The sequence below is a fragment of the Vespa mandarinia genome, chromosome 5, assembly GCF_050613455.1.
Source record: "Vespa mandarinia isolate Hongniang chromosome 5, ASM5061345v1, whole genome shotgun sequence".
Taxonomy (NCBI): domain Eukaryota; kingdom Metazoa; phylum Arthropoda; class Insecta; order Hymenoptera; family Vespidae; genus Vespa; species Vespa mandarinia.
In genome coordinates this window covers 1,216,138-1,238,858 of record NC_140814.1, presented here as the reverse complement: position 1 = coordinate 1,238,858, position 22,721 = coordinate 1,216,138, and the positions used below count along the sequence as shown (strand labels likewise).

The 22,721-nt window shown below is 32.5% G+C and overlaps 1 protein-coding gene and 1 long non-coding RNA gene across 9 annotated transcripts; one reads left to right on the top strand and one right to left on the bottom strand.

Annotated features, from left to right (window-relative positions):
- Positions 1-268: 268 nt before the first annotated feature.
- On the bottom strand, positions 269-22,651 carry Evi5 (ecotropic viral integration site 5). Of its 8 annotated transcripts, XR_014982178.1 has the most exons (11): positions 14,173-14,321; positions 13,591-13,947; positions 13,066-13,329; positions 12,462-12,726; positions 11,902-12,264; positions 10,601-11,278; positions 10,031-10,513; positions 9,686-9,784; positions 5,664-5,822; positions 3,468-3,604; positions 269-592 (listed from the first exon to the last, which is right to left on the bottom strand). XR_014982178.1 is itself a non-coding variant. In XM_085656992.1 (10 exons), the coding sequence occupies exons 1-10, from the start codon at positions 14,250-14,252 to the stop codon at positions 563-565; spliced, it is 2,778 nt and encodes a 925-aa protein (XP_085513118.1). In that variant the 5' UTR covers positions 14,253-14,321; the 3' UTR covers positions 272-562. The 8 variants fall into 8 exon arrangements, 7 of the variants coding, with proteins under 7 accessions (XP_085513118.1, XP_085513119.1, XP_085513120.1 ...); XM_085656992.1 differs by lacking the exon at positions 3,468-3,604 and having other exon boundaries at positions 272-592; XM_085656993.1 differs by lacking the exon at positions 3,468-3,604 and having other exon boundaries at positions 272-580.
- LOC118448181 (uncharacterized) lies at positions 6,079-9,271 on the top strand. Its single transcript, XR_014982179.1, has 4 exons — positions 6,079-7,061; positions 7,148-8,362; positions 8,484-8,573; positions 8,755-9,271. It is a non-coding gene; the product is annotated as an uncharacterized LOC118448181 (long non-coding RNA).
- Positions 22,652-22,721: the final 70 nt, after the last annotated feature.

The following is a 22,721-nucleotide window of genomic DNA, read 5'->3' as shown; positions in this document are numbered from 1 at the left end:
ATATATATATATATAGAGAGAGAGAGAGAGAGAGAGAGAGAAAAAGAGAGAGAGAGAAAAAGGGAGAGAGAGAGAAAAAGAAAGAGAGAGAAAGATCTCCAAAAGTATGGAAATGGTCAAAGGATAATCCTTTATAGATAAGTAAAGACATCACACCGTTTATATTGTATATACATACATATATACATACATACATACATATATACATAGATACTTGTACTATTCGTCGTTCCTTTTCGGTTCCTCACGATCATATAATTTTCTTCTTGGTCCTTTTCCTCCTTCCTCTCGATTGTGAAAAAATTCAGAAAAATTGAAGAAAAGACAAAAAGAAAAAGAAAGACATCATAGCCTTTCACATCACAGTCAGTTTGTACATACATACATACATATGTACGGACTGTCGCGGATCGATATCGAGACAGTTCATTGTAAATACGTAATACATTTTATTCAATCTTATACATGTCATCACATTATAAAATATCGAAGATTTTTCAATTAAGATCGATTTGCCGTTCGCTTTTCTCCCCTCTTCCTCCTCCTCCTCTTCTTCCTCTTGTTATATTGTTTTATCCTGCTGAAATCGGATCTATATCGTAAAAGAAAAATGAAAAAAAAAGAAAAACAAAGACAAAAAACGAAAAAACGAAAACGGAGTGAGAAGAGAAAGATGACTAAGATAAATTTCGATATTAAATTATAAAATTCTTTATAGAAATATACAAACGTCGACAAACTATGTTTGTCTTTTAAACGAATATATATATATATTATTGTTTTTGCTAATCTTTTATATTTTTATTTTTTTATGTATTCATCACCACGTACATTCTCGTCTAAATATCTTATTACGTACGATTTGATTTCGTCAAATTGTTTTCTCATATGCAATGTCACGAAAAAAGAGAAAAAAAAATACAAAAGAAAAACTAAAAAGTATGTGTCCTCTTTTGTCGCATATAAAAATGTACATGTTACATGGAGTGGAAAAAATACATGCGTACGTATATATGTATCTATGTAGAGTCTGTGCTTTTTGTTTCTTTTTCGTATCTCTTTCTTCGTCTGTAAAAAAGTCGTGTAAAATCAACGTTTGCTTCGACATCTAGAAAACTCTCCTAGGAGTCAGTATGCATGATATGTGTATATATATATATATGAATATATATATATATATATGTGTATATATATATATATGAATATATATATATATATGTGTATATATATATATGGATATATATATATGTATATATATATATATACACACTCATAAACATATGTATATGTATGTATGTTGTATATATTAATTCCTTGGCTACGATATTACGTTATATTCGTTAAGTATACATAATTAAATTCAATGACCCGAATACAATTCATTTTTTTTCACCTACTTTAGTTTAACTTCATTCTATCTGTTAAAAAATCATTTTATCTTGTTTCTTTTTATTTTTCTTTATTGAATTTTTATTTTTCTTTTTTTTCTATTCGATTCCACTGTGAATTGACAACGATCCTCGTTCTTTCATTATTTTTTTTTCTTTTTTATTTTAACGTTTTAATGGACCATTTCTTTATACTTTCTTGCACTTTCTTCTACCAGAAAGATACATATGTCGAAATCTTCATCCATTCAAGGGCTATCGGAAAATTTTACGAGCACTACTTTGTTCTAAGATCCCTATCGGTATTCTAATCTGATTTACTCATCGTCAACGGCGTATTTCATGAAAAATTTTATTACATAACTTTTTCTTTAAACGATATAAATAAATTGTATATTCGTCATCGCGTTGTATTATCTTTCCACTAACGTTCGACGAAGTTAAATCAATTTTTATTTTCTTACGTTAATCGTCATAAAACTATAAATTAATTGCCACTTCTCTTCAATTAAATAATAAGATAATTTTTATCTTTTTTTCGCGTTAAACGAACATGACGAAGTTTTAAAAAAGTTAACTACGAAGACGGATTTGCAGAACTTACTTTACGATATCGATGTATTATACTCGGAATACAATGCGATAATATATTATCAAAAGTGCAGCCTACATTTACATATTTATATAAAAAATGTAACAGTGCAGAGAAAGTTGATAAGCTTCGCACTTCTGTTTTTTTCCTTCTTTTTCTTTTTTCTTTTATCTGTATATGTGTAATTATATTTTATATGCATGAAATATGGAAAGTGTCTTATATTTATGTATATGTATATGTATATATGTTTGTATGTATGTGTGTGTATATATATATATATTGTGGATATATATATATTGTGTATATATATGTACGTAAATAAGGAATAATAAAGTATTTTTTTCCATAATTTTACCCTGTATGTGTGTGTGTTTTTTTTAGATGCATATACGCTTTTTCTTTTCAATATATACTATTACACGAAACAAATTACACGCAATGAATAGATGAATAACAATTTGATGATTTTCTTTCTATACATATACCTACTCTCTTCGAGACAAAAATCGACAAATCTTTTTTTTATTATTGTAAATCCCAAGATTAGCCTGTATCGAACAGTTAAAAAAATCTTCAATTTCATTAATTAAGACGTTCTTACGTGCTATTTGAACCTATTGCAAAAAGCAATAAGTTTAAGAAAAAAATAATAATTAAAAAAATTATTTTCATAAACATGTTATTAGTGTGTCGTGCTCGCTCGAACAAAGACACCGCACATGCATGCAAATTTCACACGCACACATGCACGAAAGCGAATAATAACAATAATAATGATGATAATAATAATAATAATAATAATAATAATAATAATAATAATAATAATAATAATAATAATAATAATAATAATAATAATAATAATAATAATAATAATAATAATAATAATAATAATAATAATAATAATAATAATAATAATAATAATAATAATAATAATAATAATAATAATAATAATAATAATAATAATGATAATAATAATAATAATAAGAAGAAGAAAAATAAAAATAATAATAAATTCTATTAATAAATTCTAATCTTCGTGAATCAGTGCAAATTCGCTTTCTCTACAGTGTTCGCAGAAATGTTTTATATTTAAGACAATTACGTATTTACAAACGAGAAAAAATTAAAAAAAAAAAAAGAAAAAGAAAAAGAAATGATGGACGTATAAGATATTAGGCCAAAGCGAAGAAAAAATCGACGTAAACGTCGTGAAATATGTATCTTATGAATATAAATATAAATATAAATATAAATATAAATATAAATATAAATATAAATATAAATATATATGTATATGTATATATACATATATATATATATATATATATATATGTACATAACACCTATTACGTATGTAGGCTAAAATGAAATTTTGTTAATAAAAAAGACAAAGCAGCAGCTTATTTTTTTCTTATTTACTATTCTTTTTTTTTTGTTATAGCTTTTCGTTATGCTTCTGCTTTCTCAAAACGCGATTTACTTACGTCAGAAGTTACTATCACATCCTAGGAAGGTCACTGTTAAGGAACGAGTTACCCGGGCAATAATCATATTTTCTGTTCTTTTCTTTTCTTTTTTACAAGTACTCCCGATTACCTCGTTCGGTCTCAGTTTCAACAATCTGTAATCGTTTAAATTAAATTCATTGAAGAAGGAAAAAATCAAATCTGCTTTTTCTCTATCACGAATATACGATAAGTATATGCTATAATTAAATGTATAATATATAATACTAATACTAATACTAATAATAATAATAATAATAATAATAATAATAATAATAATAATAATAATAATAATAATAATTATTATAATTATAATTCGTAGCAAATAATCGTCTATCATACGCTTAATCGTAATATGCAAATTAGAGAAATTAGACTCCATGTAAAATGTAATCTCTCTATATTGTGCGCCAGATTACACATTACACCTTGTTAAATTACATACTTTAATAATATTTAAACGCACGTATATATCGCCGTAAGAATATACATACGTGAGAGAATGAGAACCGTCGTTGGTAAAACTATCTTGTTTTGTCTTTTATTAGTACTATATTTTTCTTTAAAATCAATACGATCGAGTCTTTTTTTTGAGAGATTTTCTATTAATAAGTATCCGAAATCACTCGATCATTTCTATATCAAATACATGATCCTACGAATTCAATCGAATTTAACAATAATTATAATAATAATCTCTTGATTTTTAAAATTCGACTAATGCATATAAAAAAAAAACCAATCGATTATTTTTTTTCTCTACATTTATTAGACTACGAAAATGTTTGATCGGCTGGTGACTATAATCAAGCTTTCCAAGTTAAAAAAGTATTCGCATGATCATTCCTATAAATATGTTTGTATACGTGCGTGTGTGTACGTTTTTCTGGTATGTGTTTGTGTGTTGTTTATAAATCCATCGAGCAAAGATAAAAATTCGATTGGAAATGATTCAATTGATAATTTGAATTTTTAGATTAGACAGTCATACGTTTATAATTCGTTGTACCTACATATATCATACTGTGTAAAATATAATATAAATAAAGGAACGTGCTATGTATAAAACTTTGATCTTTGACCATTGCTTGAAAGTGTTACGAGATATCGAAATGGAAATGTTATTATTCTAAATATTTATTTATCTTTTTTTTATTACCAACAAATTTTATAAAAAAGGATCACGTTTACATTTCCATAAAATACTAATTAATTATTCGAACTAATATCTCATGTATTCGTATCGATATCTATCTATATAATGCTTTCGTCGTTTTTATTTCATTTGTCGCCGCTTCCCCCACCCCGTGTCTCTCTATCTATTCGTCAATTTGTAAACATAACACGTTCCTATAAAAATGCGTTCTAACGAACTTCCGTAAAGATCTCTTCGCTTTTTTGATAATATCAATGTATAGTTGAAACAACACCGATCTATTCGATAATAGTCACTGCTATGAATCATAGGTAATGGTTGACATCCTGCATCGCTATCAATAACTTAGCACGATATATTTATCCCGGTAATAAAGCGTACGTAGAAAACGTTATCGCACTAACAACACAGTTAAGTGTGCAAATGATTAAATGAAAAAAACAGAAAGTAAAAAGAATGAATGAATGAATGAATGAATGAATGAATAAATGAATGAATGGATAATTGAAAAGAAGAAGATGGAAGATTAATAAATGTTTCGAATAAAAAGCTTGATTATAATCGAGAACATCTATACGATAAAAATGAAACGATCGTCTTTCTTCGTAATACGACGATCAGAGAAGATACTTTTTCCACTACGTTAGTCAAACGTTACTCTATTTTCTTCTCTCACTCCTTCGTCCTTTTCTTTTCTCCCTCCCCCCCTCTCTCTCTCTCTCTCACTCATTACCTACCAATAATAACGATACACATAAATATAAGCCTTATGGGCCTAACATAAAATTTTTAATCGATAATTAAACGTAATTTCTTTGAACGTAATTTCTTTTAAAAAATCGTTATTTCTTTGAAAAGAGAGAAAGAGAGAGATAAAAGGAGAGAGAGAGAGAGAGAGAGAGAGAGAGAGAACACGGTCACGAACAAAGGATTCACTCGGTTCTTCGACAATGGAGTATTGTTTGAATAATAATTAGCTGCCTAAAAGTGCGTCTGTATTTAGACGTAGAATTCTATACCTCGGGTGAGTTTGGAGTGGTCGTGTTGATATGATCTGGTAAACAAATCCTCAGATCCCGCTCGTCTAACTCACTCTCAGTGTCGATGCTAAAACTTCGAACGGGTTGATGATCACCATGGCCGGTCCAACGTTGTTTCCAACTTTCTAACCTCATGACCTGTGAAAATATATAATACAAAACTGTAATGTGTACCATTCGATTCGTTCGATATCATCGAGCGTCTTCTTCGTTTTTCCTCGTCCTATTTCTGTCATTCTGTCCTTCGCTTATCAAAACAGCAACAAAAATTTATACTCGGGCAAACGATTTTTCCTAAAAACGACGCTAGATCGATAACGACGAAATCGTTTTTATCGACACTGATGATCATATGATCCTATTTCGTATACATTATAAAAATTATTCTTACGATCGAGATATAACATTATTATATACAGTATCTGTTTGAACTTGCTTACATTAACAATGATATTATTATCAATTTATAAATAATAATAAAATCTTTAATATTATTTGCCATATACGTCATATACGAAATACGAACGTATGAACCAATTTTATACGACCACCCTACATTTTCTAAAAATGAACGAACGAAGCCTCTTATATGTAATACTTCGTAGTATTTTTGAATGATCTTTAAGATCGATTCCTACGATTTACGTTAGTGTTATTCTACTGATAACAATGGCGACGCAAAATAGTGCAAACGACACATGCGACTATTATTGTATGGACGATGCGACATTCTTGTGCTTATGATTAATTACAGCATCGGCTAAGCGATATCATAAAGAATTACGAAAGAAATTATTCGTGCGTATATGTAGCGCGATTGAAAAGTAAAAACATTGAAATAAAATGAGGAAATAAAATAAGAAAAAAATAAAGAAAAGAACGAAAACGTGTGAAATATATGTATGTAGGATAGTGATACAAACATGCAGTATTATCAAAGACCCAATACCTATTAATTATTATAATTATTATCATCCGCTGGAAAATAGGAATAAGAAAGACGTAATATTTGGTTATAATTAATAATTTCAAGATACACGTATATACTTCGCGAACCGTCTTGACTAACAACCGACTTGAGAGGTAGTGTAGGAATGCCTATGATTATTTACATTACGAATTCTTATATACAATCTTATACATCTATGAAAGTCAAAACTAAATGACACGGTATAAACAAATCAAGAAAAAACAAGAAAAAAAAATACGATTCCTTTCGTGGAACTCTACTTATTGTTATCGTAATATGTTTCATTTCGAATAATATAATGAAAAAAAATATATGTTCCAAGATTATATAATTGTAATAAAAATAATAGAAAAATACACGAAAGATAATAATTAGACTAATACGACTAATTATTAACGAATAGAAATGTATGATAACAACGAATTTTTGAAAATTTCACAAGTAGGTATATACCATGCTACGCATATGAAATGATAAAAAATAATGCTTACAGATGGGTAAAGACTTACTCGACCCAGCGCCAAGGCTCAGTCTCCGGGCTGGTGATTGGCGTAGGGAACTAAGGAGACAGAGATAACACAGCAGTAGAGGGTTAGTTTTACAGAAACGATTAGATCCTTCTATTAGTATTAACGTAGTGCCTTGGTACCTTTATACACTAAGGATTAGCAGTGTAGTCCTTCTTGTTCTCATTACACGGTTTACGTAATATCTTCCAACATGAACAAAAGTTATCATATTATTATTTAATAAATTCTATATATCCTAGAATTGTCTTCAAAGTGTTCCGACTTAATATTTCACTTAACTCTATAGTATGTGTATTCTCTATGCTGTGCTAACTCTCACCGACTAATGCAACATTTTCAAAGGGCAATGGGTGAGACGGATGAATTTTTAATGAATGTTGTCAACGATCAATGTTGAACTTGGCTATATTAAGAACGTTATTAGTAATAATATATTATCTTTTACAAAACTATACACAAAACTATATAAAATATTACATATATTCTGTCTAGAAAAGCATTAATCTAACAATGTTGTTACATACTTCTGTGAATAGATATGAAGAAATAAATGGTGTTTAATGGTAACAATAGCTTAATATAAACCAGCGCAGTGGCAATGTATAAAAGCATCTTTTATGACTTGATGTGCCATAATTTGATACTTATATCTGCAAAAATGAAATATATAAAGAAAAATAATCACTTGAGAAATAAGTAAAAGCTGTGTGAATAATTTTGGCCTTAGCAAATTCGGAATGGGATGAACTTTCATTCAAAGGAAGTCAATATCACGATAAACGATAAATGACGTAACGTACTGCGTCCTTAATGCATAGAGGTACCTGTTCGATCACATTATTTTCACACACGATGTCACAAAAGCTGTGTTGGTGTGATTATGTATACCAACTGCAACTAATAATGGATGCTACAAATATACTCTATATATAAATAAGTAAACTATATGCTGAAACGATAAAAATGCGTTCGTTCAGTCTCGTGTACACGTGTGTGTCAAAATGTAGTAAAGTCTCTAATCTAAAGGATTGTTAGAACGAGGAATGACCTTCCACCAAAGGCTAAAACTGAGAAAACATATAGATGTTATGAATGAAAGTTATAAACGATAAGATTAAACGTATCCAAAACCGATCGAATTATTTTTCATCTTGCCGTTATCATGTATTCAAATTTATGTAAGTTTATAACTGAAAGCAATGTCAATACTAAGCGTGGTAATTAGCGTTACATTGCAGTAAGAGGTGCAATTTGTGCATGACATTATTTATGAGTGTAACACAATAATTATTGTTACAGTAGAAAAGAAGCACAATTTACAATACCTTTTTGCCCCACTGACGTTTTACAATGAATACACACCAATTAATAATTTTACAAATTTTACTGGTATGATTTTAAAAATTTGTGCTTACAGTAACATAAAATTATAGAAAAAACAACTATATATATATGTGTATATATATATATGTGTGTATATATATATATATATATATATATATGTATGTATATATATATATGTATGTATATGTATATACATATCACATTAATTATCCATATTTTTGTACAGGTCAACATTTAAAGACATGCACAAAAATTTAGAAAATATTTTTTATCTGAAGTTATTCACAATTGGATTGAAATTCATATAAATAGAAAATCTTTGATATGGGTAGGATGTGCATCAAATTTGGAGGCAAACATGTAAAAAAAAATGCATGAAAAGCAGTACCATTGAATATTAGTAAGAACATTAAATAAGTGATATTTTGATATCTTAAACTTTAGCTTTTATATATAAACACTTTATCCTATTCTCAAAGTATTAGTGAGTTGTTATGTGTATGAATCAAGTAGAGAAATAACCAAATTATAAAAACTTAGTTCGTATCACGCTATTAGATAATACATCTTTACTCTTTTATTTCACTATTTAAACTTATTACGAGAAGATATGCGGGGGTTTTCAATATTTACGAACTACAAGCTTAACATCTTCTAATTTTTATACGCATATATGTAGACATAACGTCTATTTATATATTGGGGTACTAAGAAACGATTGTTAATCTATAGGCTCCTACGGTTACAGCTACTTCTATGTAATCTGTCAAAAATTACAGGTTTTATATTTAAATACAATAAACGTAATAATAATTTTCAATTAAAAAATAATAAACTTTCGAATTAATATCTTTAAGCTAATATAAAAAATTGATATTCTAACTAATCCTAATTTTCTCTTTAAATTGTATTCCTTGTAAAGATCATATTAAGTTTATTGTCGTTCATATGCAAAAAACTTACCACCTTATCTAGTAATATACGAATAACAATGATAATGACAGATGTGATTAAGGAATATTATCCAAGTTTGTCATGATCATAATCATAAATGACAAAACTTCACCCCTTACTGCAACTTTTAAAATTGCTTCTATGTGATGCAATTAATAATATAACTCTGTCTAGCTTATTCTCAATCAATTTTCTCTACTTACCTCTGCTTTTAGTTCCGCAACTTTATCTTGGAGTTCTCTTACTCTCTCACTGTCATCTAAATTATTTCTTAGCTCACCTTCCGCATGCATTTCTTCGTTCTACGATGAAAATGAAAAAACACAAAAAAATAGAAAAATATATATATATCAAGAAAGCAATAATTAACCCTCTATGGGGCGAATTTTTGTTTTAAATCCAAAAAAAATTAAATTAAGATTTATGCGCCATCTCATGAAAAAAGCTATAATTATTTCGAAAAATCTCGATAAATTAAAATGTGACCTGAAAGTTACACCGGCCCATAGAGGGTTAATAAGAAATTTGATTAAATCAAATCAAATTACCTTTAATTCGAGCAAAGAAATTTTCTGCGTGAGCTCGGCAACTTGTTGAGCATGTTCAGCATCACGTATCCTAGCCATCATTGTTTCATCTTTTATTTTCGATTCCAAATCGGCGTACTTACGCTGTTCATCTCGCAACTTGGCAGCGAGAACTTTTTCCGCAGCACGTGCATTCTCCAATTCTTCCTTAAGTACCTTCCCATTTTCATCTTGCCTACGCAATTGATTTGTAGCGACCTGTACTTGAGTTTCGAGTTCCATGACCTTAAGCCTAAGTTCTTTGACCTCAGTAAGAGCTTCCATTTCTCGAATTCTGGTGGTCATCAGATCTTCCTCGTACTTTTGTACTTCGTGACCTCTATTTTCCCAAAAAAGTAACTTTTTCGGTGTTGAATCCGCTGCTGGAGCGGATTGAGCAGATCTATGCTCCTGTAGATGCCTTTGCCACGCAGCACTCAATTCTATAACCCTTTGTCGGAGATCCTACGAGAACATCATAGTTATAAAAAAAAAAGAAGATATGGTATGATAAAAGGAGCGCAAACGAAATAAAAAGATAATAATTTTTACCTTCAAAGAGAGATTCGCTTCTGCCTCTCTGAGTTTAACAGCAATCAGTTCTTCCTGCAGATGAGCAACAGAATTATCAGGTGTTGATTCGCGTAAAGTCTTTTTGTCTTGTTCCAATTCCTGTATTCTGGCCCTAAGTTCCCTGATCGTTACACCATTTTCAGCCTCGCTTAGTCTGACCCTAACCAATTCCTCTTGTAGGCACTGTATCAGTTCCTCCTTTTGCGATAAAGCTTCCTGCTTCAACAGGATCTCGTCGAGCGACGATTGTCGCGAGTTCACGTTTTCCTCTAAAAGAAGAGACAACGATCTGAGTTCATCGTGCGCTTGTTCGAGCTGATGACTGGTCTCAAGATGCGTGTGTCGAAGGGCAGCCAATTCCCTTTGCACTACAAACGCAGTTTCCTCTTCTTCCGCACGAGAAACTTGACCTCTCACTAATCTGTCGGCGAGCTCAGCAGATTCGGCCTCTAAAAGTTCAGTTCTTTGCCTGAGTAATCTATTTTCCGCCCTGAGTCTCCGTAATTCTACCATCTCTTCTTGCTCCTTCATCTTGAGTACGGTATAATCCTTCTCCAGCTTCTTCATCCTCTTTGGATTTATTTTCATGCTGTATGCCAGATTCATAAGTACGTCCGGATCTTTCTCAGCTTTGCTCGGTAATTGTTTCTGGAAAAACTGCATCAAATATTTCGCATTACGCGACTTTTTATTTATAATTTACACACAATTTACTATTTACAACGATATTCTATCTTTATCAAACAAATATATATGTATCTATATGTATTATATATATATATATATATACACGCATATATATATATACGCATATATATATATATATATATATATATATACACACACATACGTGTTTAGTCGATCGAAAAGCGAATGTTTAAATAAATACACACAGAAAAACGCGAGCTCGGTATCTGTAAAATGGAAATATATATTGTTGCTAACCGACCTACTTCTACTAACGCGTAGGCGTGACTTCATTGACAAAAGCCGTCTCGCACATCGATCTACCACGATGAGTTACGTACTCTCACGCCGCCAATAAAGTATTAACACCGTTCACTGTCCTTCGCTATACGTTTATGAAGTTGAAAGATGTTAACCAGCTTCTGAATCGAATTGAAACTGCTTAAATAACGTATTCAGATAACACACAAGTGTTTTATCAGGTAAAAATTATACTAATCTATAGATAAGTAGATAAATTATCCGACAGTGAACGCATTAATCGCTTTAATATATACACTTGGACTGTCCAGCCACGTGAAAATCATCATTACCTTCAACATGCCCTCCATATCCAAACTTAGTAAATCCTCCTTTCCTAAATGCAACATAGCCAGCGCAACTTTGAAGATTATCTCCATTCCTTCGGATAGGAATACATCAAAGATACGACAGGCGAGGGGTAGTCCCAGTGCCGTGGTGAACAGCGTGAGAAACCAAGAGGAGGCGTACATCGAAGTATGAAAACCTTGAGCCGTGAAATGAGCGTGTAGTTCGGGATGCGTATCGGCGACTAAATGTTCTAATTGATACATGCACACCCCTAATTCTGCCATACTCGGCTTAAACATATCTCGCAAACGATACTCTTGCATAAGCGCTACTAATACTGCAAAAGCTTCTTCCTCTGGCATTTGCTGCAACAAGCCGTTAAAAAAGAAATCGTTGAAAACAAAGGTAAAATCGGTATACTGTTTTTTCTATTTCTCTTTTTTTTTTCTTTTTTCTTTGTTTTTCTCTCTCTCTCTCTATTTCTTTTTTATATTATTTTGGATAACGGTCAGGAAGATATCCATCGCGTGTTATCCGTTATAAAAGGAACACAATACTGCACCTGCATAAGAAGCAATCCTACAATGAATCCCGAACCTTGGCAGTAGCCCACTTCGCGATCATGAAGACTATACGCTTTCATAACATTAAACAAACTCTCCTGACCAAGACCATCTTTTTCCTTAAAAAAGTCATGCTCAGGATATGTTCTCGCTATATCTCTCCTGATAATCCTCTCGCAGGCTGACGTTGCTTTGATATATTCTGCGAACTGTTTTTTTACAGGAGAATCGTGTGCGCCGCTCAACAATTGCCAGACGATACCCCTAAAATGTTTTTATACTCTTAAATCTCTAAATATATCTAACTACGCTAGACAAAGCACCGTTTAAGAAAGAGAAATAACAAATAAAGGAAAAACTTGTCAACTATTATAAACTAAGAAAAAGAAGATGCATAGTTCTATTATCGTTGTTGACATGAACTACGACGACGACGATGACGACGACGTTGCATATGCGTGTTCGCATATGTCCTACTTTTACGACATCACTATAGTTATGCAATATACAATATGTACAAAAAGGTAATCTTCTCTTTTTTTTCTTTTTCTATCTCTATCTTTAATAACTATCTATTTTTTTAATTTCCTTCTTTCAATTTACCTGAAGTGATGGGGTATACCCTGTCGGACTAATTCTTTGACAAAATCTTTTCTCTTCTTCCAATGATAATCCCAATCGGAAACTATGTGACCCCACAAACTCCAGGTGTTCTCTTCACCATCGGCAGTCGTGTGGCGTCGGGGTGCGGCATCTCCGTTACCTCCGCTACCCCCCGACGCCACGGAAACCTGCGATGTGTCCGAACCTTTCCTACTATGATTACTCTGAAGAGAGTTAAGCGACTTTGCATCCGACTCGATGAGCCTGTAAATAAAATATTTACTCAAATGACTATGCTTATAATTTCAAAATGATTCTTTAAGAATTTTAAATAGAAACGAATTTATGATCGAATACAATGGTAAAGTAATTGAAAGGCATAACAAAGAAAATAATTACGATTTAAAATAGAATCATTTTCTTCGAAAGATTCATCAGAATTCGTTGATCATAAATTTGAACGTGACCAGACGTCGCAAAGAGAAGAGAATCGTTAAGAACGCATTTGAATGTAAATTTAGGTACCTATTGGCTTCCTCCAGCTTAGCTAGTAGAGCCAGCTCGTCAATAGGAATTTCCTGAGACGAATTTATCCTCTCCTCCTGATAAAGTTCCGACAATGGGTTCGGAAATATTTTGTCGGAATGCAAAATACCGCACTGGGATGACTGTTGTTGTTGTTGTTGTTGTTGTTGTTGTTGTTGTTGTTGTTGTTGTTGTTGTTGTTGTTGTTGTTGTTGTTGTTGTTGTTGGTGGTGGTGGTGGTGATGATGGTGGTGCACAGTGGTGCATAAACGAAGCAGGCTCATCAGCTGAGGTCCATGATGCGTCGACCCTAATTGTCCTACTGGAGTACCGTTGTTGTTATTACTTTCTCGAGTCCTGAAACAATTTCAATATTCATTAAAAAAGTGTGAGTATTTCGAACAAATACGAAGCATCACGCTATATGATGCTTCAACACGTTTTATTTAATTTAATTAAATGTTTTCTTTTTGTATTGTATGATAAGACGAGGAGACATATTTATGATCTTCTCGTTCACGAAAATACGGTCTTGTTACGTCATAAAAAGAAGAAAAGGAAAGAAATCACAAGATTACGTACGACTCCATTAAAACTGTAACGACTTTGAAAAACATGTTCGTACGATGAGGACGATCGGGAGTCGAATAGAAGCTTAACATTTTTATAATACGCACGAAGATCAAATCCCGGCAAAATGCGAGCTAACGGATTTTATTAGCCTTCGAAGCAATTCTGCTGATAGGGAAACGCCCCGAAGTTACGTTGTTGCACAGCCAATGGAATGCTGACCAATCGTTCTATACATATATCCGTGATAAAAGAAAATAAATATACATCTACATGTACACCGTTGTCGTATGAATAGAGGAGCTCGACGATTTTCCGTAAAAGAATAAAAAAAAAACAAAATTTCGCTTTGTATTTCCCGCGTTTTCATCGTTGCCATCGTCGTCGTCATCGTTCATCTTGACATATGATTTACGCTCGACAAATTTTCAATAAGAGATTCGATTTTTTCCGCGCTAATTTTCAAGCGAATTCTCGAATTCAAACTACTTCTTTTCATTTCTTTTTCATTTTTTTTTTCTGTTTCTCTCGACTTCAGATTTTCTCGGCTCTTCAACAATTCCCGGAGTTTTTCCTTTCCGACATCATTGGATCGAGTGCAATAAAGCGTGACATCGTTAGCGCGTTGTTGTTGTTCGTTATAACTCTTATATTCCTGCCTACAGCCCTTCTCAAAACGGCAGTTAACGATGCTGTGGTACAACAACGGCGTTCGTTTCGAGAGACCAACGAACGCTCCAAGCAATCTGGTGTTCTCTCTCTCTCTCTCTCTCTCTCTCTCTCTCTCTCTCTCTCTCTCTCTCTCTCTCTCTCTCTCTTTCTCTTCTTTTTCTCGATGAGAAAAGACAGAGAAACAGAGATACAGAGTTATTCTGGATGCTGACGATACTAATAAAATGTTAGTGTTCGCTTTATGGTGCGTTACAGTTAGTAAATATATGTAAATCACAAATGCAATATACGAAAATATGTATATAGTTCGTTTATAAAATAATATAAAAAGGATTTGTAAAATAATACGAGAATAATATTGTAAGAATGATATGATAATAAATATGATAAAGATCTATCTTTTACTGAAGAAATAAAAAGAAAAAAAAAAAGAAAAACAGAAAGACAAATATCTATCCTTGAGAAATCTATCTCGTTAATTTCTACCTTTTGGATAATTTATTCCGAATAAGTCGAGCAGTCGCAGGTGTCAGGATACCACGTAGGACCATAAAGATCTTATGTGGTGGTGGTAACGAGTCCATTCCATTCTTCGTTTTGCTTATCTTTACGTTCATTCTCGGCTTTTCCTGGCATCGTAAAACGGTGCCTTGACGATTCCACTCGTTGGCAACGCACATTCCAACAAACGCATTCATCTTTGAAATATTGATAGAAAACCTTGTTAATTTTTATATTCTTCAATTATATTCTTTAATTTAAGACGTTCATTGTTTTGTCAATAGTCAACTTCTTCTTATGAAATTTAAAAAGTCCAGTTCCAAAATGGAGTCTTGATATTTCTTACGATCGATCGATCGTTGATCCACGAGCTTTAATTCATATGTTCGGAAAAAACTGAACAGGTGTTTACAGCAAAGGAATTTACTCGCTGTCTTCTACTGTCCTATAGATAAGTAGATACATAGATAGATGATAGATAAATAGTTAAATAAATAACTACCTTTGAAGAGAAAGAGGAAACAATTAGCGCGTGTGAACGAATTACCGAGAGAGATAACAAGTTAAATCCGCAAGCATTCTTACGTAAAATGAGACGTACCGTAAACCAGGACAAGTATATACCTATGTATATATATATATATATATATATATATATATATATATATCTTCAAGCTACGACAAGAATAAAATTTCTTTTTTGTATAGATCAATTGATCGACGAATTGCAAAATCGCGAAAAAAATATATCATTCAACATTTTTTTTATTTTTGTTTTCAAAGAACATTGCAGTCAGCACACGAACAAAAAGAGAAAAATTTTAATTATAAATCATTTAATTCATTCATTATCGAATATTTCCCAATGGACCAGGATAATCCGCATCGTTGAAAAATCATAGATCGTAGAAACTTTTCCTTATCTATCAAGAATCTTACGTTCTCGAATACTTTCATAATTCTCGCTCGAAATTTCTCTTTCTCTCTCTCTCTCTCTCTCTCTCCCCTCTTTTTTCTTATAGGAAAGGGGGAAGTAAAAGAAAAAGAAGGAGAAAAAGAAGAAGCAAGTAGCATTCGATCGGTCATGCATCCTAGTTTCCAACCGTGTTTAGAAGCGTAATATTACGATTTAAGGAATCGCATCGTTCGGAACGAGTAAGTGAGAGAGTAATAATAATAAAAAAAAATGTAATAAAAAAATAGAAAGAAGAGAGAGGGAGAGAGAGGGAGAGAGAGAGAGAGAGAGAGAGAGAGAAAGCAGAGTATTATTACATATCACGTTTCATCGCGTTCGCACTCCTTTCCTTGCAAGACATTTAAAGCCACCATGGCCGATGTACAACACGTACACATATAAATACATATTTGCATAAATCTTTCCCTAATATTTCTTACCCACCCACGATAATAAAAACAATAAATAAGAACGAACAAATAAAAGAAATAAAGAGAGAGAAAGAGAGAAATAATTATAATTTCAGGATATTAATTATATCCTGAAAAAAACTCGATATCACTCGAGTCCTATTCCCTGGAGAATTCTCTTTTCGTTTCTTTGGCTCCGCCTTCTTATCGCGAATCTTCCGTCATAGTTCGTAGCATCCTTAGACGTGAAGATCGAGGTCGATTTTGTTGGTCCATTGCACTGAAGATAAGGACAGCATCCGAGTAAAATCCGATCTTAATCTTTCTTGGTAGACTCGTTACCAGTTTATCGTTATTGATTCTATTGTCTCCCTCTCCCTCCCTCCCTCCCTCCCTCTCTCTCTCTCTCTTTTTGTTTTTATTTTTTTTCCTCTCTTCTCTCTCTCTCTCTCTCTCTCTCTCTCTTTCTCTCTCTCTCTCTCTCTCTCTCTCTTTCTCTTTCTCTATCTTTATCTCTATATCTGTCTCTATTTTTCTCTTTTCCTCGTCGATTAACCGGCGACGTCGAACGGCCAGGCACATACTGGGAAGTACGAAATGGTTTAAGGGTCGATGAAGCCCGCGCAGGGCAGGGATACTCCACATGCGCACCGAGGTCCGTTTTCACGACGTGCAAATAAAAGCGTCTTCCCTTTTCACCCTTCATCCCTCTACCCACCCTCCTCTTTCTTTTGTTTTTTCTACAACGTACTCTTTTCCTCACGTCGAAGAGTAATGCACCCCATTACTCGTCGATCCTTTTTTCTTTTCTTTTTTTTTTTTAGTCCCTACAATCGGTCTGAAATAATCTAAAAATCTTATGTAAATAGATTATCTATTGTGATTTAATAACTTAGAAGATCGCTGTTGCTATTGTCATTATAACATTGTCGAGATATTTTTGTAGAAAGATTTTAAACAATGTGAATAATCGATCATTATTGGTCGCGAAGAAAATGAAGATATTATTATCTATCAGTATAACCGATAAGCTCGGATATATACGTTCAACGAAAACAAGCAACCTGACCGATGCATTCTTTATGCGTTCAGAGAATTTTGAGATTAATACTTTCAATAGAAGACGAATGTTAAATGTTTGCAATAGATTTATATATGTATATAATTTCTTTTGACAAATAAAAATCGCAAGAAAATGATCTAACAATTTTAATGATTATGTATCATTATTATACAGATTATTCACATTAATTTATACGAATTCAAGAAATGTTTTATTTCGTTTAATTTAATATAATTTTTTTGAAATTATAAATCTTTAAAACTAGATTTTTCTTACAAGAATGTATATATGTGTGTACAACGTGTCTATGAATCTGTTTATGTGTGCATTTATAAATCTTTTAAACATGTGTGTGTGTGTGTATGTATGTGTACATAAATACATATATATATATATATATATATATATATATATACATACATACATACATACATACATACATACATACATACATACATACATACATAGATACATACATACATACATACACTAAATACATAAATACATAAATACATGACGTATTCTGTTTAGTTACATTCGGTGGAATACACGTTGGTTGTTGGCGACCAGCCAACAATCTTATCGCTCAGAGTAATTTATTTCGAATACGTAGTACGATTTGTTTGCACCGAAAAATTTGTAAAGCTAGAGCAAATGAGATAGAGAAAGAGAGAGAGAGAATACAGTCGAAACGTAAAAATCCTTGTTGAATATTTGACGATACAGCTTATCTTTTGAGGTACTTCGTCGATGGTTAAAGAGTTAAATGGAAGGTTTAGTTGATCTCTCAAACGTATAATCGAAACGCATGGCGATTGGCAGACATCTTTATCTTTTTTACCTTCTCTTTTCTTGGCGGATATATTTTTCGATAAGATAATTAGAAACATTAGTTAAAAAAAAAAGAAAAGAAAGAAAAAGAAAAAATAAAAAGAGAGAATCAACAATTCCCGTAAAAACGAATAGTTACTTTCAATCTATTACTACGAGATGTCATTCCAACGTAATTATGCATCATAACAATGGATCAATCTCGAAAAACTGATTTATGATAGTCAGATTAGCTATGCGGAAGAGAAAGAAGAAAAAGAAAAAAAGAATGGATATCGGCAGATACGATTTTTCTCTCGTAATCTATCACCGAAGTGAGTTTAACGAATTATTGTACATGGCACGTCAGCTTATCTCAATCAACGCTGTCTCGTTATGCCGATAAAATGAGAAACGATCGATGAATGACGTAATTGAAAGAAAATTTATCGAATCTCGATTATATTTTTATTTTTTTATCATAAAGACGATCTTAAAGTATTAAAATCGAACAAATTTGTATGATTGATTTGAAAAGAAAATGAAAGAGACAGAGAGAGAGAGAGAGAGAAAGAGAGAGAGAGAGAGAGAGAGAGAGAGAGAGAGAGAGAGAGAGATAAAATCATGACAAAGATATTTAATTGAAATCATCGAATAACGAAACGAAAAGGAAAGAATAAGTAAAAGAAGAGCGACGCATTTGTAATTATCACGCTATATGCCGTAAAAGGTTTAATCTTTTTATTTTCCCATTCTTGTCACTCCCACGAGAATGTAAAATGACGGCAGAAAATGACGACGTTCAAAAGAATAAGAATAAGAGAACAAACGACGAGAGTAGATGCAAACGAATAAGAGAATATATATAGCTTGGATATTCTACTTGTGTTTTAAAATATGTCCATCGAGATTCGAATTAGCGCGGGGAAATGTCGGATTTTTACACTCGAATGTTCTCCCCTTTGAAATCGTTTGTTCAACTTCCGGTCTCTCTCTCTCTCTCTCTCTCTCTCTCTCTCTCTCTCTCTCTCTCTTTCTCTTTCTGTCTCACTCTCTCTCTGCTTTTTTTTCCTCTATGTGTATTGTAGTTCATTGTTTGCCATGTGATTCAAAAAAAGAGCAATTTACAAAATCGATAAAAAAACGCAGAGGTAAAATAAAGGTAAAGAAAAATGTACATTGCTATCTTTTTCTCTCTGTCGTTTTGTCTGTTTCTATCTCTGTTTCTGTCTCTGTCTCTGTTTCCTTCTTTCTCTTTTTATACTGATTGAAAAGTTTTGCGGAACCGCTTTGAAAGCGCGTTGACCGTGAATCATCGGAATCGTACAATCGGCATCCGGAAACGCACATATATCTCTCTTTCTCTCTCTCTCTCTCTCTCTCTCCCTCTCTCTCTCTCTCTCACTCTCCCTCTCTCTCTTTCAATTTTCTACTCGTATATATACATAAGTATATATATGTGCACATTGTACACAATCCATATAAATTGTTTCCGACGTTGTTGAGCAAGAGAAAGATAAAAAAAGAGTTACGGCTCGTTTCATTTTTTTTTTATTTTTTTTTTTTTTATTTTCATTGTCGTCTACTTTGTGTTTCCCGCGGCAAGGAAGACGTCAAGTTAAACTTTGCGCGCTCAACTTGCAGCCGATTAAAATACTTCCCTCTTTCTCTTTTGTCTCTCTTCCTCTCTCTCTCTGTCTCTTTCTCTTTCTCTCTCTCTCCCTCCCTCTCATTCTCTTAGAAATCTTGCAGGCAAAAACGAAAAGTTAGAAAATTTGTCGACCATTCAAGAAGCGACGGAAGCGAAGAAAAACGTAAAATGAGAAACTTCCTTCGAGTTTACATTAACAAATGGACGTTAGAGACGAATCGCTAATGAAAAGAAATTAAAGTTAAAATTACTCGCTTTCACCGTTCTCTCGGTTCGTTCATAATTTCTTGGGAAGGCGTTGTTACCATATATGAGTTGAGTGTGTGTGTGGCGCGCGCGCACACGTCGCCATACGCATATGTATTCATAAGCCTCATGCTAAAGTTCTGACCTCATCCAGAGTTACCCTAATTCGCATAAATCTTCGTAGTGGTGCGAGCAGTCTTCCCTCGTTTATCACGTAACGTCTGAATAATTCGTAACGTAGCGTTCTTTCATATCTCAAATTTTAGATACTAATAAATCATGTGTAATTCAATTTTCCGATCATTTTTCCGATCGAATCGAACGGTTTTTCATTTTTTTTTCTTTTTCTTTTTGTTTTCCAAAATATGACTCCCAGAGTGTGAATAACATTTTTACTTTCTCCTTAAGTAAGGAAAAAGAAGGGAAAGAAAGAAAGAAAGAAAAAAAACAAAAAAAGAAAAAAGAAACAAGCATATCGAGCTCGTTAAAATTGTCAACGAAAGAACATATTTTATGTATGTACTTGGAAAGCTAATTGGATTCTATTTAAAATCGATGTCCAATTTCTCGATAAGCATTGAAAAATAGACGAAAATAATCGGCTTCGTTGCAAGTCAATTCGTTTTAGGTATTACCAAGGACAAAACTCTCTCATAAGACTCATAGTTGTTGGGAGAATACATAGACATTATTTAAACTGTTATAACTTAACGCATTTCATTATTTTATACTTACAATCACCGATTTATGGATCATCGCTCGTACCAGACGAGAGAGAAAGAGAAAGAGAAAGAGAAAGAGAAAGAGAGAGAGAGACAGAGAGAGAGAGAAAGAGAAAGAAAGAGAGAGACAGAGAGAGAGAGAAAGAGAAAGAGAGAGACAGAGAGAGAGAGAAAGAGAAAGAGAGAGAGAGTGATAGAGAGAGAGTATGTGCATATACACGTGTTACGTATATACATTCTCGTCACCGTTTCTCTGTCGGCCGAATGATCACCACCCTATCATCGCTTTAATTATCTCTGACGTCGCATACTTACTATTTTTCTATCAGTTTCGAAATGTTTTCATAATGTCGATCGCACGCTTTTATAATGTTGATAACGATCTCATCATTCTTTTCGATCAGTCTTTTATCGTCCGATACTTTCATTTGATTTTTATCGTTGAATTTAATGATAATTAACGAATGTCCTATCGAGATAACAAATAAAAGAGACATAAATAAACACAATATATCTTTATTCCTTAAAAGAACATAGAAAGCAAGAATTGTCACCATTATAACTAATGTATTATACTTAAAGGTAAATTTAGAATTACACTGCGTAACTTGTTAGTATTCAGCACTATCTACTTCACTCGTTCACCGTTTCCGTAAAAATATAACTTTACGACAAAAAGAGATAACAACGTGTTCGTTATTATACTAATAAAGAATAATAATTATCTTTGTCAAATCAATGATCAGTACCTAGGCAAAACTACATTTTTCAATTTTTATCACCATCTTGCATGAAACAATATAGAATTAAGATTGGTTAGTTTTTAGGAGAAAAAGAAGGAGAAAAAGAGAAGAAAATTCAATTAGTTGGTAAAATAAAATGTATGTAGAAAATAAATAAATTATATCTTGAAATATAAGCCATGTATTCTTTGGATGTATTACATGGTCTCTTTATCGAATCAATAGATAAAAGTAATGAAGAATGTATAACGGAGCAGAAAAAAAGAAAAGAAGGTAAACGAGTGTTTCACACAACTTTGCTGAAAAAGGGTATAATTTTGCCGGTAGGCTTTTTTTTCAAGGGCTACGGAACAACAAACTGTCAAGTTAATCACTTGCGACCATCTGGTTCTAACATACCAAAGTGTATTAGGTCACTTACCTCCAGCACGATTCGTATTCCGTAGATAACTTATTAAACAACGGAGCGTTGGCCGAAACGATGAAAGTGGCTCTTACTAACTAACGGAATAGGAAGGAACGCTTCTCGCAGCCTGACAAACATGTACGCAACTGTCACCGCTCGAAACTGTCATCACGATGGATTTGTCCACGCGCACAATGTTACCAACGAATGAACGCTTCTATCGCCACCATCTTTCTATAAGGGAATTTTCTTATTGCGAGGATTGTAAATGCGAAAGCAAATGTAGACGTCCCACTTCCTACGTTCTTTCGAATACCGTTACGAAACGCGAATCACATGATGTATAGAAAGTCAATTTGAATTATTATTGCATTTGGCGCGT

What these genes read in the sequence shown, in the direction of transcription:
- Evi5 (XM_035881112.2), bottom strand. Translation starts at nt 14,252, where the DNA reads ATGTTAAGCTTCTATTCGACTCCCGATCGTCCTCATCGTACGAACATG. An exon ending in GGTATACCCCATCACTTCAG is followed by an intron (nt 12,727 to 13,065) that starts GTAAATTGAAAG and finishes AAAACATTTTAG; the next exon opens with GGGTATCGTCTGGCAATTGT. An exon ending in TTGCGGAACTAAAAGCAGAG is followed by an intron (nt 5,823 to 9,685) that starts GTAAGTAGAGAA and finishes ATATTTTCACAG; the next exon opens with GTCATGAGGTTAGAAAGTTG.